We start from the raw sequence: 19,333 nt of genomic DNA, 5'->3' as shown, positions 1-19,333 counted from the left end.
CGAGGTCGATGAGCAGCTCGGTGGTCTCGGGGAGGCGGCGGAGGCGGCGAATTGACCGCGGCGAACTTCGGTGGCCGGCGACGGAAACGGCGATGGTGGCGGGGTTGCAGCACGTCCGGGAGGTCCGTAGCTCAACGAGGAGGTGGAGGGGGTTGTGGCGGAGCTCGGAAGCGGGTCGGGGAGGCGAGGGGAGGCCAGTGGCTACGGTGATGCCCGTCGGCGGCGGCGGTGGTTCTCGGGTGAGAGGGAGAGAGAGCAGGGGGAGAAGAGGAGGGCGAGGGAGAGTGAGAGCGGTGCGGGGCAGCTGCGTGGCTTCGTCCGGGGCATCGAGGGAGTCCGGGGAAGCAGGAGGTGGCCAGCAGGGGGGGGGGGAGGTGGCGCGCGCGCGTGCCGGCGAGCGTCGGGCACACGCCCTCGTCCTTCTGTCCGAGGAGGAAGACGACAGGGAAGGCGCGGGTGGGCTGGGCCGGCCAGGGGGGGAGCTGGGCCGGCTGGTGGGCTGCACGGGTGAGGCCAGGTAGGCTTCACTCCTTTTATTTTTTTCTCTCTGTTTTGTTTTAACTCTGTTTTCTATTTTGCAGGTTTGTTTTGAATTTGGTTTTGAAACCAATTCAATTTATTTTGCTTCTGACAATATTTTTAGGAGCTAAAAGAATTAAAACAATGCTCCACAAAATATTTCAGAATTATTGGACCTATATTTATTTAACAGTAGATATAAGTCCAATTCAAATAGCTATGATTTAAATTCAAAGTCCCAAAAATAAATCCTTAAAAATGTTCAATATTTTGGTTGGGACCAGAACCCTTACCAAAAATTATCAAACATTTTAAGAAGAGCCATTTGGAGCAATGAATAAGATTTCTAGGGTTTTTGCCCCTCTTTTATTTAGGGTTTTGAGGCTTCCAATATTCCTCAATTTAAGTTTAAAAAATATAGACATGATGCACACATGAAGCTAGGCTAGAGCAATGCCAGAAGCTAGGGATGTGACACCACGGCTACCAATTTCTGTACCAGACGCATATCCTGTAAAATGGTAATCTGACTTCAAGTGGAATGAAGCTAAAGACACCACATTGTCCGTGTTTTTTTGCTTCTTTTAACTTCATCTCCTTTGCTCTCCTGTTTTTGTTTTCCTCCAATATTTCAGATGGACTGAAGCTAAAGACAGAAGCAAAACTGGATTCATATCACACTCACTTTGACATCCTAAGGCAGGGGTACATATATATAATATTTCTACACATCTCTTGTCTTGTTAGCTCTTCTGCTGAAACAAATATATTGTGGGCATGGAATATATGTTGAGCAAGTCATTTGTGGGCATGGGATACATGTTGGGCAAGCCATTTAGCATGACCATTTTATCATCTGAGTAGACCGCAGAATGACGTGTGCATTCTACTTTCATGTTTACTTTCTGTGTCTTGAAAGAAAACAATGTGAATGGAAATATCGTGATCTGTTGGATGGAAACCACATGAGAGAAATGGAGAGGAGCACCTAAATGAGAGTGGTCAAACGGCAGTTGCATTTGCAAACAGGTTAATATTGAATGTGCCAAAGTAGCCAACCGCATGTAGTAGAAGAACTGAATATGAACCACTGTAAAAAAAACAGAGGTCAATATGCATCTTATGGTAGTTTTGGTCCTACTTATCATCACTTGACTGGGAAGTGACAAAAAAAACAATTTCCCATGTACATTGCAGCATGAAAGATGCATGAAATGGAAATCTGTCTCATTTAACAACTTTTCGGCTCCCTTCAGTATTAGCATAATGAGGAAAGAAATGGAATTTTCCACATTTGTTGTACCCACTTTTGTAAAAGAAAAACATGTAGACGAACCTTGGCTGCCCAAATCCACATCCTTTCCTTATGGACTAACTTAATTAAGACCCATTGCCGTTGTGTTACATATTGTGTTAGTTGCAGTTGCATGTACCATCCGTAGACTAGGAAGTAAGAGCAAGAGTAGTCTATCGAGGAATAAGAGTAGTCCATCAACTAGCTACATGAATTTTTTAACTTAAAAAAACACATAAGCCCATGTTGCACAATGTTAGGAACTGCCAGGTATAAAAAATGGACTTATAATTGTAAATTGAACAACCAGAGTGTTATGACCTAACCTGTGATGGGGCTAGATGTAACAGCGATCGACAAGAATAGCAGAAAATTAAATAAAGGGAGGAATAGATATACTTGGAGAGGAAGAACAGACGAGAGAGGCACAACAAATTTGATCTTCATTCATGATTGGATCAAACACGTCTATGGGCTTATAACAAAACCACCACACACGCTGACCAATCTCTAGCGCCAGCTACGCGTCATCACCCGTGTACGCCTTCTCCTTTGCCTTGCCCAACACTGGAACAAATTCAATTTGTCAGTTTCGGTCACCTGCCCGTTGTCTTGTCCAGTGCTTCAGTTTTGACAGTCACACTGTTGTCCACATCCGTCAGTGTGACACAAGTTCAAATTTTGGCAACATATGTATTCTACCATAGCTGCAGCTATCAAACGTTAAGAGTGAAAAAGAGTGTAGAACAACTAATCTTTAAGTGATGCTTTCTCCTTTCTCTATTGATGTCCAACTCACCATCGATGACTACTACACCATCGAGGCTACGAAATGTCTCCACGGCTCCCAATTATATTACTGTGAGGATAGTTCATGCTAAACGGGATGCCGACTTTTGATAGTGGGGAAACCAAAACAAGACATTGCTTCTAGCTATCAACTCATTTTTCCTTCACCCCTTTGACTCTCACATTTTTGTTTTCCTCCAATATTTTATATGGACTGAAGCTAAACACAGAAACAACTCTGAATTCATATCACACTCACCTTGACATCCCAAGGCATGGGTATATACGCAGGGGCGGAGCTTCATTGGGGCTAAACCGGGCCATTGCCCGCCCAGGATTTTCATGATATTTTATATAACTATGCACTTATTCCAGTTTACCTCCTCATAAGGGCATCTCCAGCCGCGCCCCCAGGAAGGCCTCCCCAGGCGATTTTTTCGCGCCGGCGCCGAAAAAACGGCCCAGTCGCGCCCCCAGGAGCCCGATTTTCGCCGGCTTGGGCCGAAAACAGCGCCGGCGGACCCAGGCCGAATTCGGCGCGCTGGGGGGCGCCCGGGGAAGCCGGGGCGAGCTGTTTTGGCGCGAAAAAGACACGGGCCAGCCGCGTCAGCGACTCGGCGCCTCGTCTTCCCCCAACGGCCTCGGTTCCCGCGGGGAATCAATGGCAAGGCTGACGCCTCACGAGCGGCGCTTCACGGGACGGCGCGCTGACGCCTCCCCTCCCTCGCACGCGTACACACGGGCGCGGCCCGGCTATAAAAGCCGGCGGCCTCCACTCGCCTGTGCCCACACCAGCCCCGCCCCTCGCCGCCGTCCAGCCCCTCCCTCCCCCTGCCTCTCCCGAGCGCCGCCGCCCAGCCCCTCCCCCCCTCTACCTCTCCCGAGCCCGCCCAGCCCCGCCTTCGCCATGGCAGAACGCTTCCCCGGAGACGAGGCGGCGGCCAACGGCTTCGGCCGCCGTTCGCTCCGCGAACAGGAGTCTTGGCTCCTGTTCCAGGCGAACATCCCGGCGCCGCCGGACATGCGCGCCGGGCCAATGGGGTGGAGACTCAGCGCCGGGGGAGTGCCCATTCCCCCGTTTCCCGACGCCGTGGCGAAGCCGAAGTACTTCGCCGAGGAGGTCGAGATCGTGCGTGCGTCCCTCACCGACGCCCAACTCTCCCTCCCCCAGTACGCCGCCGACAACCACGCGGCCTGGGCGGCGTATTTCGAGCGCCGCCAGCATCAGCGATTGGCGTCCACCAACGGCGCGCCGGTGGTCGGCGGCCGGCAGAACAGTGAGGGGCGCTACCTCTGGTGGGGCGTCCCCGGCCGTACACTCGAGGGCGTGCTCACGTACCTCGAGGGCGGCAACGACCCGCCGTTGGCGTACCCCCCGGCGTAGCACCGACGCGTCGGGCCATGGGCGCCAAGGAGGTTCGGGTCCTCATCCTCCTCTTCCTCCTCCCGATCCTCATCGCACTCCTCCGGCACTCTGGCCCTGCTCGGCGTCAAGGCCGAGCCCGCGGCGGAGTCGCCGCTCGGCTGTCGCACTCGCAGCGCCGGCATCGTCATCAACGAGGGCGGCCGGCGCGCCTCCTCCTCGTCGGCTCCTCCGCGCTTCGTCAAGCCAAAGACGGAGTCGGGGCTGGCGCCGGTGAAGACGGAGCCGGGGCTGGAGCCGGTGAAGGCGGAGTTCGACGACGACGACGCGGCCCTAGAATGGGCGCGGCAGGACTCCATTGCGATGGAGAAGGCGCGCCGGGAGAAGGTGAAGGAGCGCCAGTGCGCCGCCCTACGCCGCTTCGAGGAGCGCCGACGCGGCCGCGATGAAGACGGGGTCGTCGTCCTACGCGACAGCGACGACGACGACGACGACGCGCCGCCGCCAGTCCGCCATGGCGACGCCGGGTCCAGCAGGGGCGCCCGTGTCAAGGAGGAGAAGGCCGACGACGACGATGGCGGCGACGACTTCAGCCCCTTTCTGTTTTAGATTAGGTTAATGTAATGAAAATGCGCGAATTTCGCCGAAATTTGCCATGCTTAGCCGAAATTTAACTACTTTTTATCATAACTTCGCCGAACGGCCCTTTTTTTTAATACGCGCCTGGGGGCGGCCCTGGGTGCCGACGGCTGGGGACCGACTCGCCCCCAGGGCCATTTTTTGCGCCGGCTCACCCCCAGGCGGCGCTTTTAGACGCCCCCTGGGGGGCCAACGGCTGGAGATGCCCTAAGTGACAACCGTGCCGCTGGGTAAGGGCATCTCCAGCCATTGGCCCCCCCAGGACGCATAGAAATCGCCCCCTGGGGGCGAGCCGACGATACACTCGGCGCTGGGGGCGGTTTTGCGCCCAGTCGTCGCCCCCAGCTCGCCCCAGGCGCCGAAATTGGCCCACTTTGCAGCCCAATTTCGGCGAATAAACGGCCCATATGGGCGAGAATAGGCCCATATTCGGCATAGTTTCGCCGTGTCTCGGCGTTCAATTATCAACACAATTATTCCTTATCACATATTTCATCATAGAAAAATCAAATACTTCAACAAAATACTACAACAACAAATAGTTCAATACAAATTATATAGTTCAACAAATAAAAACTCGTATTTCATCACCCGGCGTCCCCCTTGAGCCTCCATAGGTGCTCAATCAGATCTTTCTGCAGTTAATGATGCACCTGTGGGTGTCAGATCTCCTGACGCATACTGAGATAGGCAGTCCAAGTTGCCGGTAGCTGGTGATCAACTTCGGCTAGAGGACCCTGCCTGTAGTATGGTTCAATGTCAAACACTGGGTCTTCTTGCTCGCTCTCGATGATCATGTTGTGCAATATGACACAGCAAGTCATGATATCCCACATTTGATCTTTCGACCAAGTCTGAGCGGAGTAGGCCGGCGGCCGTCGCCGGGATATAGCTAGTGGTGGCCGAGGGGCGGGGGGGTGCGAGGCGAGTCGGGGGAAAAAACCTTGACTTTTCCCCTGTCGGTGTGGGCCAGGCGTGCTTTTCCCTAGCGCCGGAGCCCCCAACGGCTCCCCAGCGCGCCGGGTTCGGCCTGTGACCGCTGGGCGGAAAAAAGGTCCGAACCGGCGATTTTCGGCGTCCTGGGGGCGCGACTGGGCCATTTTTTTGGCGCCGGCGCCGAAAAAGTGGCCTGGGGGGGCCTGTTGGGGGCGCGGCTGGAGATGCCCTAACTTGGAGTAGTCTGTTTTTGTTGTCCATTGGTTGAACCGAGCATAATTAATGCATTTTATTACTAATTTATATGTAGAAATGGAAGATAAAAAGCTATTTTTTCTTAAGAGTTTATACCTAATGCTTAATACTTTTTGTTAACCGTGCTTTAGTACATGAAGATCATTGAAACAATGTTGCTAATGATGTAGAATATGATTATCTGGCCATTAACTTGTTTGTTGACATATATGCCTAAAAACATTGTGCTCTTCTTTAACTTGGCCCGCCCAACTTTTTCTTTGAAGCTCCGCCACTGTATCTACGAGACTTACATATCTCTCATCTTTGTTAGCTCTTTATGAAACTCATATACTGTGAGAATGTGATTTATCATTCAGTAATTGTTTGTCAAGGCATTTTTAGCATGTGACCATTCTACTTGCATGTATGGTGAAAGTTACTAAATGAGAGAGTTGTGGAACGACAAACGCATTTTCAAGCAGGCTAATCTTGAATTATCCAAAGTGACCAAACTTCCTGTAGTGCATTTTGCTTTTGGGCAGATTCGAAAATAGGCTGCCTAAGCTCCGGAATTAGCGATTTTGATGCTTCTGACTTTGGGCTCACTCGCAATTCATTTGCAGAATCGATTCTGGAGGAACCGTGTTCGGAAGCTTGCTCTTTGTTTATGATTCCACTGCTGGAAGGGCTAGAACCTGCGAATCAGAAGCAGTTGCACAAACAAAGGCCCCCCCATTCATAGTTAACATCAATTGACTACCAAGTAAACAACAGACAGCTTTCCAGATTCATTGCATCATGAAAGATGTGAAAAATCCATATTGACTTTAACTGAGTTCTCTTCTTTTTCTGCGAGAATTTTAGTCAAGTTTTCAGCTCCCTTGAGAGATTAGGAATGAAATATTAGAGAAAGTTGAGGCACAAAATGGGAAATTATTGATAGTAAATGACTGTTGATGTACAAAATCCACATGAATTGTGTTCCTTCAACAGAACATGTGCGGATTTTGTACATGAACAACGTTCTAGATCGATTGTGTTCATCCTACTAAACTATTCGGTTTGGTACAGATTTTTTTTAATATAAAGCAACAAAGCAACACAGCCGCGTGGGAGGGGGGGGGGGGGGGGTTGAAAGCAATAAAAGAACTAGAGCGATACGCCCCTGTGGCCATCAAACAATCAGGTTTGCTTGCCTTGCTTGGTCCAAAAGATTGAAGCACAGATTAATTGCTAGGTTGCTCCAGCCGGAAGTACTAGTGCTAGTACTACACATCCACCGAAAGATCGGTTAGATAGTTAAGGTTAGCTTTACACTGCAGGTGGATAGTTCGTCAGCGAGAGGGACTGGGCCAATAGTGGACCTGCTCGCCCACGTCGTGGAAGCGCACGGTAGCAACAGCTTCGGCCTTCGTGTCTGGGATGCGGCGAACGTTGAGGCCGTCCGTGAGTGCAGTCATCAAGGAGACGAGAGACTGCTTCAGCACATCTACTTCCGCCTAGACGAGTATCCTCTTCGCCCGAGGAACCGCTGGAAGGCGAGGAGCCAGTGCCTGCTGGATGCTCTGGGTCGCCATGTTGAAATCTAACACTTTGTAAGGGGTGGTGGACTCTGACAAGGAGAGCAGCAGGAGAAGAAACAAAAGCATGATCTTAGTAGCCATAGCTGCTTTGCAAATGTGTGGTAGTTCCTCCAATATCTCAATGTATAAACCTCATGGGCATAATAAGAAAGTTAAATATCAGAAACATGATTCGGACTTCGATCATCTAGAGGAAAGCTTACAACATAGCTATACTCTCCACTACGTCAGCAGGTCCTTGTCATTGTCACACAAGTAACCGTTATCCATTAGTATCGCATGAAGTCATTTCCAAGTTCCAATACCAACAGCTAACTGTTCTCTCTTGTTTGCATTCATATGAAAACTACCCTTATTTATTTTAACATGCTGAGATGTCACCTCGCCACACATGCCACATCATGAAAGGACCACCTCGACATGCATGGAAAGCAGTTTTTCGTTGTTAGTCGGTCCACACAACTCTATTGATCTCAACATGTACACATCTTATCTCACCACAATGTCACCTTATCAAGAGGCCACCACAACATGCATGGGAAATTTTGTTCATTATATTCTGCTTCTCAGATTATTCATAAATATATTCAGCCAATATACAATGATCAAATACAGCATGTAGTATTAATTTATATATATTATTTATTGAAACATCTTATCTCCCCAATAACCAACTTGTACTACCTGATCTGTACGTACGAGTTCTGAACACGTTAAAATGGTCAACACTAAATGTCTTCTAAGCTAAATAAAAGATGCTGAAACTAGATAGTACATAGGAGTAGCTCACAAATTCAGAAACTGAAATTCATTCCTCCACAGGAAAACATACAGTTTTGCAGCAAGGCAGAGCAATTCAACTATCGATCTCGATAAGTTTCTCAACTGCACATACAGCCGGCCTCACTGACATCTGCTGCTGCTGCTTAACCATCTTACATACGATGAAACTGCTGCTCCCGCACCTCACTATATGTCTGTAAAGCTTCCCGTCAAGCAAGCAGGGCCAGAAAGTTCACACACCACCTGAGCTTTTCCCAGCTCGTACTTGATCCGGAAAAAAGGCACCTGAGCAAATAAACAAATCACAGTTTAAATACTAGTGTAGCACCATCTGGACAAGTTAAAAGCCATTGTCTTCTCAACTGAAGTAACGAGGCTGAAACTAGATATATATAGCTCACATTACAAGTACCCCAGCTTCTAATAAACCTGGCAAGTATTGAATCTTGAACAAGATAAAGGTCAAAGTTTAACGGAGCAGATAACAATCATGACATAAATTGGTACATTTTCTGAAGCAAAATAAAAGAAACTACCATGCCCTTTCTACGTTGTTTCTTCCCTGTTTTCCTCCCTTGGCTGGGCAGGAGCAAACCAGAACAAGATGTGATGGTCTTTGCCTAGGATGTTGGTTCAGAGATGCTTGGCTCGACGCCAAGCAGTAGTTGCCCTACACCGCAGACCGAGAGCGACTGCGGCACATTTCAGTTGTAGAAGCAATCACGGGCCATTCCCCTAGCAGAGCAGAGCAGAGCAACAATAAGGGATCAGGACTATCATCCAAGAAAATCCACAGATAAAGCCACAGTTGAAAAAGTTTATTGAACAAGCTGGTGTCTTCTCAGTTAACGAAGCAAAGCAAAAACAAATTGATACATCGATAGCTCAGACACACAAGTGAGTATATTATCCTAACTTCTGCTGAACCGGAGAAATTCTTTTGATTCGCATTACAAATATCTCTACAAGGTAGAGGCCAAAGCTCAACAAAGCCGATTGATTACAATCACGACATAATCTTGTACATTATCCAGAGCAAACAAAATCCATGCCCTTTCTACGTGGTTTCCGACCTGTTTACTCCTGCATGATGGATTGCTGGCGCTCCTTGGCTTCTCGAGCGGCATGCCTCCCCTCACGGACTAGTCTTGGTATCTCCTTCCATGTCTTTGGTTTAAGTGCCATCACTGCACATATCGCAAATGGCGTCAGAACAAACACGTACAAAACTAATGTAACATAAAAATCTATACCGTACGGAAGTAAAATAATTGAGAACAAACTTGTACAAACATGCTGGCGTGGTAGATTCAATGGAATGGATGACTGCATCTGTTTATTAAATATGGCAAAGATACACCAGTAGAAAAAGGGTCAAATATGAGAAACATTAGTACCGGTTTGCATATGAATCGGCACTAATGCGTCCATTAGTGCCGGTTCAAATGACTAGGCGGGAGGAGACCTTTAGTATCAGTTCATTGCGAATCTTTAGTACCGGTTCGTGCCACGAACCGGTACTAAAGGTGCTTGCCGGGCACCAGCATCTTTAGTACCGGTTCGTGGCACGAACCGGTACTAAAGAGGTTGTGGCAGGCGCTATTTTTAGTCCCACCTCGCTCCCCTAACAAGAATTTGACCACATAAATATGTTACTTCTCAAACTATCACAAGCATTTGGTCTTCATTGAACTCTATGTGTAGGATCTGTGGCTGCAATAGGAGTCTTCACCGGTTCTTAAATCGGTGGTAGATTCCCATTGATGATTTAGATTCTATACAAAAAGATCATTGATGATCAATGTATTTTTTATATGTACTTCTCTGTAGCAGTAGCGCGTTTTGGCTGAAAGGCGGTACTGATCAATGTATTTTTTTTGCGTTCAGATGCACAATTTAAATATGTTATTTTTCAAACTATCACAAGCATTTGGTCTTCATTAATTTCCAACATGTTCTGACATCATTTGCTGTTATTCAGTCACCGATTTGTTTACATCAGAGCTCTAAAATAAATAGCAGAAATTAAATAATGCAGAAAGGAAAAAAACTATATAAAGCAAAAATATTTACAAAGAAACTAAATACAGCAAAATAAACTACTCGGAAATAAATAGAAGAAAAAAAGCAGAAAAGAAAAAAACTATATAAAAAATTACTCAAAACTAAATAGAAGAAAATAAATAATGCAGGAAAAAAATTATATAAAAAAAATTGGGGCGCTGCCCGGTGGGCCTGACAGACCTAGGGTGTGCAAATACATGCCCTGAAGGGCCAGCAGGCTCACAGGGCAGCGCGCCCTACTTAGGCCCAGAAGCCTACTATATAGAGGAGTTCAAAATGGCAGCCGCGACTGGGTTTATAAACCAATACGGCTGCCCTTCGCTCGGCGAGGTGGGACTAAAAGTAGAGCACTGCGGGTGGCAGCGCACGACCAGTTGTACTGGTTGGTGGCTCCAACTGGTACTAATGTGTTACCCTTTAGTACCGGTTGGAGCCACCAACCGGTATTAAAGGCCCTCGTTTCCCGCCGCTTGGTCTGGCCAAAATTGGCCTTTAGTATCGGTTGGAGCCTCCAACCGGTACTAAAGTCCCCTTCTATATATACTACACTTATGAAAAATCAGTTATCGTCGCCACTTCGTTTCACTTCTCGCGCGAGACATCGATCTAGCCGACGCCGACGCCGCCACGCCACCATGCCGTCGCCCCCGCCGCACGTCGTCGGCGTCCCCGCCGCCCTCGCCGCCCCAGCCGCCCGTACGCGCCCGCTCCATACACACACGCATACACACATACACACACACACACACACTACACACACATATATACACACACACACTACACACACACATATACACGCACACACGCATACACACATACACACACACACACACGGATCCACACATACACACACACACACTACACACACAGGCATACACACACACACACATTTTTTTACTTATTTTCCGTTTTTTATTGTTTAGATGAATTAATTAATATAACTAGTTTATTTTTAGTAAATGTTTAGTTGAATTAGTTGAATTAATAGAACTAGTTTATCTTTAGTAATGCTTAGTTGAACTAATTGAATTAATAGAACTAATTTATTTTTAGTAAATGCTTAGTTGAACTAATTGAATTAATATAACTGGTTTATTTTTAGTAAATGTTTCATTGAACTAGTTGAATTATAATAGAACTAGTTTATTTTTAGTAAATGCTTAGTTGAACTAACTGAATTAATATAACTAGTTTATTTTTACTAAATGTTTAGTTGAACTAGTTGAATTATATTAGAACTAGTTTATTTTTAGTAAATGCTTAGTTGAACTAATTGAATTAATATAACTAGTTTATTTTTAGTAAATGTTTAGTTGAACTAGTTGAATTATAATAGAATTAGTTTATTTTTAGTAAATGCTTAGTTGAACTAATTGAATTAATATAACTAGTTTATTTTTAGTAAATGTTTAGTTGAACTAGTTGGATTATAATAGAACTAGTTTATTTTTAGTAAATGCTTAGTTAAACTAATTGAATTAATATAACTACTTTATTTTTAGTAAATGTTTAGTTGAACTAGTTGAATTATAATAGAACTAGTTTATTTTTAGTAAATGCTTAGTTAAACTAATTGAATTAATATAACTAGTTTATTTTTAGTAAATGTTTAGTTGAACTAGTTGAATTATAATAGAACTCGTTTATTTTTAGTAAATGCTTAGTTGAACTAATTGAATTAATATAACTAGTTTATTTTTAGTAAATGTTTAGTTGAACTAGTTGAATTAAAATAGAACTAATTTATTTTTAGTAAATGCTTAGTTGAACTAGTTGAATTAATAGAACTAGTTTATTTTTAGTAAATGTTTAATTGAGCTAATTGAATTAATATAACTAGTTTATTTTTAGTAAATGTTTAGTTGAACTAGTTGAATTATAATAGAACTAGTTTATTTTTAGTAAGTGTTTAATGTTTTGCCTAATATGAACATAGGAAATGTCGTCTGACGACGGAAAAAATTTCATTATGTGCGAATACTGTGAAGACCAAAGCGGCCAGTGCGACAGAAATTTCCTTGTTGATGATAGGTGATTCAGCATCAAGCTGAATGAGACCTTCAAATTCGATACAGTAAGTCATAACGACAAGTCTATTTTCGTAATTAAGCATGACTTATATATGCTTCATTTGCCTGACTTATAATTTTTAATTTTCACTATTCTACTAGCGCATCCCCTGCCATGCAAGAATTTTTGTCTTGGATAAGATAGGTTTCAAGGATATGGAAACTATGGAGGTAAAGAGAGTTTACCTGAAAACTGAGCATGATTATACTTTCAACGTCAAAGTATACAATGCACACACGTACACCTATTTTGAATGCAAAACTTGGCAAGCACTATGCAAGGCTTATGCATTTGAGCCTTGTATGGTTATCACCTTTGATATTTGTCCGGAAGAAGATATTGAAGATAATAGAGACATATGGGTCGATATGCAGACACCTCCAGTTCTACCATTATATGAATTCTTCTCAACTATATTTTTGTCTTTGATATTGCTTATTCAAAAATAATTGACAACTAATTTCTATTGACAGCTTATTTCCATTCAAGCAAACATGTCCGACGCTTGGTGGACATGACCTACTATTGTCCCGGAGCTGAACTAAATTGCGAGGAGATAAGTCATTATGTTTCATGGCTTGAGGATCTTCATACTGTCAAGACAAATTTTCTTCCTACACTTAGAAATGTTAGTACTCAAAACGTGCGACCAATAGTGATGGTATTGAACTACGGTCATATCTATTTAGGAATGATGGTAAGATTTTTACTATTTCTCCTCAGTGCATCTTTTGCATACATATTTTTTTGCTAAACTTTCATTGCTAAGTATATTAATTAAGTACTATACGATGTTCTTCAACAGGGACTTCCGATGACAGTTGTGCCTCAGGGGATCGAGACTAAAGGTCGCATGTCAATTGTTAGCTTACGACCAAGATATCCTGCATTGCACATGAATGCATTCAGGATTTCTAGAAGCGATGAATGCTTAATAGTAAAAGATTGGAGGAAAATTGCTAACGATCGCAGAGAAGTATTAGGGGGCAGCAATGAGAAGCGCAGCCCATGATTAGGAGACAGGTTCATCTGCATGCTCCAGTATGATGAATCAGGAGAGCTATACATGTTCTATGCTATTTTACCAGAGAGAGTAGCTAGCAGGAGTGATTTAGCTAGTTCATGCTGCTCTTAGTACTTGTCCTTTCATGTCCGTGTTCTTCGTTCTGAACTTAATCTCAAATAGTGATTTACTTTTGTGGTGTTATATATATATATATATATATATATATATATATATATATATATATATATATATATATATATATGAACGCTTATAATATCATAACAATAATGTTGAACTCGATGATATTTTTTCTTCTGGTACAAGTGAATGTTTCTTCTTTAAGCTACTGTTGGTGGTGATTAGATAGCGGTAATGACTATGATGATAAAATAGTGATAATGACGACTACAATGATTTTTAGCTAGCTAGCTAGAGTATACATATACTCATGTTGATGATATGATCGATGCAAGAGTTTTTATATTAATATGATGATGATGATGGGTTATTATATCATTTAATGAAAGAAACCACAGATTAGTTTCAGCTGGATGGATCCTACCTAAGTGATCAAGTATATATATGCCATATCCATATATATATTATAATTGATCACCTAATTACGTGATCAAGTATAATATCGATATGACATATACTTGATCACTTATAGCTAGCTATATCCTTCGGTCGAAACTAATCCGCGATACTTTCACCTAATGATTTAACAACTCATTATAATGTAAAACAATCACTAAATTAAATTGAAAACACAAAACTAAAGGAAAAACTAAAAAGACACCCAAACATTTAGTACCGGTTGGTGTTACCAACCAGTACTAAAGCCCTACGCGCACCAGGGTCTGGCTCGTGCCACGTGTTTGCACTTTAGCGCCTGTTCGTGACGAACCGGTACTAAAGGGGGGGGCTTTAGTCCCCACTCTTTAGTGCCGGTTGTCGAACCGACACTAAAGGCCGTCACGAACAGGCACTAAAGGCCGGTTCTGCACTAGTGATAGAAGGACGTGCTGCAAGCATACCTTCATGACGGTCATCTAGTCCTCTCTATTTGAGCCTGAGGCTGCCCAGTTGCTGCTGCAGGCATCTAGGGAGCTTCTTTATAGCAGGACAACCTTTAATTTCAAGCCCTTGGAGAGATCTGTATATTTGTGGTTCATTCGGTAGGGATGCCAAGGTACTGCATCTTTTAAGATGAACGAATTCCAGCGATGGGGGGTGCTCTACCAACAGACACTCCAACAATGTCAACCCACGGTTGCCAATAATTGCCAGTCTTTTGAGTGGTGCAGGCAGAAGGAGAGTCCCCAACATGCCATCACAGTCCTTTATTCCTAGAGTATTGATATGGGGAGGAAGTAAATGCTCTCGTGTAGCTGCAGCAGCTGGTGGTGGCTCTGGCATGGTAGGGCTTCTGCTTATAGAGGTAGTGACTTCTGGTTTCTGAAGCCCACCCAGCTGGCATGATAGGACTCGAATACTACTACATCTAGCAATACGAATGTATTTTAAGGACGGAGGAAGGTTCAAAACCGTTGGTAAGCTTCCACATATATATAAATGAAGATGATCTAGGCATGGACAAAAGTGATTCATGGGTGAGGATGGAAACTCTTATACAGCTGCAGGTATGATTGCCTCACTGCAAGAAGATCCTTGGAGTAAGTCTGACATGACCTGCTGCTTGCCGTATATGGACTCAAGCTTCATGAAGCTAGTAATAAACATTTTCTTGAGAGATGTTGGGACGTTGAACATCTCTACCAAATTTGCACAATCATATAAATTAAGGGACTCCAGACCTGGCAGGTATTGACTCCTTTCGGATGTTGATGGCTCAAGAGATTCTGCATATCCAGTCAGATTTTTGCAGTTTCTAATCTCCAATCGCCTCAAGGATACCAAGCCGGGAATGCTTTATCTGGCCAGTGGACGAGCACACCACATCTGTAAATTACCAGCTCTCCAAGATGTACAAAATAGTCCCATGGCTCTAGTGCACCATCTCCAAAGAATGAGTTGCAACATCTTAGCCTCATAAGTGAAAGAGGGGATTTCTGGTTCCATTTCTCCTTGCTCTCCACCGGCACAATTGAAGTGCATTCAACCTATGATGTTGTTTCTGTGTGTTCTAGCCATAGTGTCAAATTGGTCAATGAAGATAAATACCTGTCTACACAGTGGAAGATCTCTTGCTTGGCATCTTCAATGTATAGTGCACTGAGTTTTGGTGCTTCGGGCAATGCTACCAGTTTTGGGCATTTATGGACTGACAATTTCTCAAGCTGAGGAAACAATGTACCTTCGACTGCATCCCATCTCTGGAAGCTCCCCAAGCATATCATTTCCAGCACCTTTAAGGCAGGAAAGGCTGAACGTACCAATCTATAACCACCTTCACTACATGGTTCTTGAAGCAATGGTGCTTCAGGTAAATCTATCAGCTGGGGGCAGTCTTTAACCGATAGTTTCTCAAGCCGAGGAAACAATATATGTTCTCCTTGAGTCTCTTTGACTGCATCCCATCTCTAAAATCTCTCCAAGGTTTTCATTTTGAGTACCTTTAGGGCAGGAAATGCTGAGAGTACCAATGTATAACCACCTTCACCACAAGGTCCTCACAGCAATGGTGCTTCAGGTAATGCTATCAACTTTCCACAATTACTAATAAACAACTTCTCAAGCACAGGAAATATTGTCTGTTCTTCTTGCTTCTCATCTTTTTCCCACCATCTCTCAAAACCCAACAAATGTTCTAGCGTAAGCACCTTCAGTTTTGGACAAGTGAAGATTGAACTGCATCAGAACAAAACTTGCAATCTTTTGCAATGAAATAGATGGATCTCAACCATGTTTTGCAACATACCCATGCACTCTCCTCCATAGGAATATATCTTCAAAATCTCTAGCCCATCATGTGGTTCAAAATTGTCGAGCACCTTGTTGTCACAAACAGAAAAGTCCGTCTTAATGTCAGTTCTCTGAGATCCTTCTTCTTTCCAAGGTTTGCCACTTTTGCTTTTGCTTCTGTAACATTGTCTATCCGACGTAGCTCTAACTGGACACCAAGGTTTAAATGCTGCAGCTCTGCAACATCACTGCAATTTGGTCCAATAACTGCTGCTGCTACGAAACATGTAAGCGTTTGCAGCTTATTGGGTTTTCCTAATTCTGGGGGCATGCACTTCAGCTTCGGACATCCATGAGTATATAGGTGGCGGAGGGAACTCATATACTTCATTTGCCTCGGAAGTCGATCAAGATAAGAGCAGTTGGAAAGGTCCAGCGTTTGCAGGTTATATAGAATACTTATATCTTCAGGAAGTGATCTGATATCACTGCACGAGAGATCAAGATACCTCAGGTGGTGTAGATACTTCGATCTCAGTGCAAATGATTTTGTCCACATACGGAGCTTCAACGCATGCAAAGAGCTGTATTTTGATAAATGCTTCAATGAGCTTCGAATAGGACTATCGCATATCAGTGTTTGAATCGCAGGGGATTTTTTCTCCAAAGAATCATTCAAAATACCTTCTGTTTTTTCACATGACAAGGACAAGTGTCGAGCAGTATCCGAAAGCCACTCGATTTGACTTGGTTCCTTAATTGCAACGACACATTCCTTTCCCATAACAGACATCGCAATATCATGCATAAGATCATGGATTTTGCATGTAGTTCTGAAACAATACTCCCCGTCGCCCTTAAATTCTTCTATGTCTAGAAAGAATGACCTTGCTGCTAGCTCATTGAAAATATGTTTTCCAATGGTTTCAAGACTATCTTCCTCCTGTTCTGGGATAAAGCCATTGGCGATCCATAGTTGGATAAGCTTCTCCGCATTAATCTTGTAATCCTTGGGAAATATGGCACAGAAAGCAAAGCACTGCTTCATGTGTGCTGGCAGATCATTGTAGCTAAGCTTGAGTATTGGCAAAATTCCTGTTTCCTCAGTGCAAATACTGCTTCTAGATGATATAGCCTTCCATTCTGCCACGCTAGTCTTGGTACGAAGTACAGATCCCAGTGCAGTAGCAGTTGCAGCTAAAGGAGAGGCACGACATCTCTTCACAATCTCACCAACCATCTCGAGTAGCTCAGGAAGCTTTTCAATCTCTAAACTGAATGCTCTAGTATCAATAATTTCCTTGATGAAGTTATCCTTCAAAACATTGAGATTGTAGGTTCTATCTGCACCCATAATCTCAGCAACTTGTTTATCACGGGTTGTTGTCAACACTGCACTACCCATGCCACCATGCTTAAGACAGACCTTCAGCCTTTCCCACTTATGGACCTCTCTGTTCCAGACATCATCCAATACAAGGAGATACCTCTGCCCGCTGACCAATTTTTGAAGTCTATCCAGTGCTGGTTTGTCCGTATCATCATTTTTCTTGGGGGGTGCTTCAACTATACTCTTAGCCACCAAATTCACATCGAAGGTATCAGAGACGCAGACCCAGCGCTGCAACGGAAAATGCTTCTGAATTTTAGGTCCATTGTATATGAGTTGCGCTAATGTGGTCTTGCCAAGGCCCCCCATTCCAACAACGGGAACTACTGCGAGATCTGCATTGCTAGCTTCAGCAAGTAGTATGTCGATGATATTATTCTTATCTTCGTGTCTGGATCTGCTGGCAATTTCTTGTGTGTCGATGATGACATAATCTGTCTGCCTCCACTCCTTGGACACCAGTGTCTGCCTCAACTGATTGGACACCAATAATGTCTGCCTCAACCCAAAGTCATGCATCTCTGCTATGAGGACATTGATATCTTTTAGAATCCTGCAAAGCTTGCTACCCATTCTGTGACGGAACACGACACGGTTGTGGGTAGGGAAGAGTTTTATAACATCAAAGCCAAGCTTTTTGTAGTGTCCATTCTTCTTTGCTTCACGGCGGAGCGCTTCATACCTGAACTCGTCAAAGACTTCATTTGCCTCATAGGCCACTGTCTTGAGCTCCTGGAGCCAAGCTTTAGCTCCTTCTCTGTGTGCTGCGGCCTGCTCCTCGGCGTCGGTGATGACGTCCAGGATGATAGGAAGCCTGCGTTTCAGAATCCTATGTTGCTTCTCCATTCCCTCCATCACATTGTACTCATCGAGGATGTAGCTGGACGCCTTGTCCCTCAGCATGGACACCAGCGGGCGGATCGCCATGGTGACCACCAGCCCCGCCATTGTAACACTTACGGACAACACAAGTGCACTGCAGAATTTAAGGGGGGGAGACAAAGTTGTCAGCAAGACTTGTAATTTGTGTTGTCTAAATCTGAACTTTGCTGAACCTATTTGTGAAATGTTCCATCAATTTTTTGAAATTTATGAATCTACAGGGGTGAAAAAAAACTAAAATGAAATCTACACCCTGAACCAGTTACAACTTACAAGTCTTGTGAGGAAGACGTGTGTAAATATAGCTTGAGTGCTTGACATCTGTTCTTTAACCAGTTACAACTCAAAATCAAATATTGCAGCCATAGTTACCTTCACAAGCTTGCTCCTGAGAAACCAGGACCAGCAACGCAGCAACAGCGAGGAAGACGTGGTCCTGACCGGCATGTGGAAGCCGAGGGGCTCCCGCGCTGTAGCAGCAGCAGCAGCAGTACCCAGAACCTGGTCGGCACCGACGACGAGACGTGCAACCAGGCGGTTGCGCCGGTGAAGCTAGAGCAGCGGGGATACGTGGGCGTGAGATTTCTGGGAGCAGCAAAGCTTTTGGAAGTTGGGAATAGGATTCGGGAAAGCAGCTAAGGCTAAGCTCTTCTTTGGAAAAGAATTCAGGGAGACATGCATGTGGTCTGTGGGGAAGGAATTCGATTCTTTCTTTGGCAAAGAGGAAATGAGACGGATGGATGGGGTCATGCGGTTGGAGGAATTTATTGGCATCAAAGCCAAATTTTAGTGCCAATCCTTCTCTCTCTATCTAGATATTATTTCTAGACCGTACTCTCTCCTTCCAGGTTTGTCAGGTTGCTAACTAGACCTGAAAACATTCCCGTCAGTATTAATTAGATCGTACTAGTAA

At 44.5% G+C, this 19,333-nt stretch overlaps 1 protein-coding gene across 3 annotated transcripts; it reads right to left on the bottom strand.

Moving 5' to 3' along the window:
• Window positions 1–8,893: 8,893 nt before the first annotated feature.
• On the bottom strand, window positions 8,894–19,060 carry LOC123144224 (putative disease resistance protein RGA4). Of its 3 annotated transcripts, none has more exons than XM_044563308.1 (4): window positions 18,793–19,060; window positions 16,165–18,514; window positions 14,321–16,066; window positions 8,894–9,330 (listed from the first exon to the last, which is right to left on the bottom strand). In XM_044563308.1, exon 2 carries the CDS (start codon window positions 18,484–18,486, stop codon window positions 16,204–16,206), a length of 2,283 nt encoding a protein of 760 aa, XP_044419243.1. In that variant the 5' UTR covers window positions 18,487–18,514; window positions 18,793–19,060; the 3' UTR covers window positions 8,894–9,330; window positions 14,321–16,066; window positions 16,165–16,203. The 3 variants fall into 3 exon arrangements, with proteins under 3 accessions (XP_044419243.1, XP_044419250.1, XP_044419238.1); XM_044563315.1 differs by having other exon boundaries at window positions 8,895–9,330; window positions 14,321–16,033; XM_044563303.1 differs by having other exon boundaries at window positions 8,895–9,330; window positions 14,321–18,514.
• Between the last annotated feature and the right edge of the window lie 273 nt (window positions 19,061–19,333).

This window comes from Triticum aestivum, chromosome 1B (genome assembly GCF_018294505.1).
Source record: "Triticum aestivum cultivar Chinese Spring chromosome 1B, IWGSC CS RefSeq v2.1, whole genome shotgun sequence".
Taxonomy (NCBI): Eukaryota; Viridiplantae; Streptophyta; class Magnoliopsida; order Poales; family Poaceae; genus Triticum; species Triticum aestivum.
This window is presented reverse-complemented; position numbering and strand designations above follow the sequence as displayed.

Bases quoted from the DNA above. Each gene is read 5' to 3' on its own strand.
- LOC123144224 (XM_044563308.1), bottom strand. From the start codon at position 18,486: ATGGCGGGGCTGGTGGTCACCATGGCGATCCGCCCGCTGGTGTCCATG.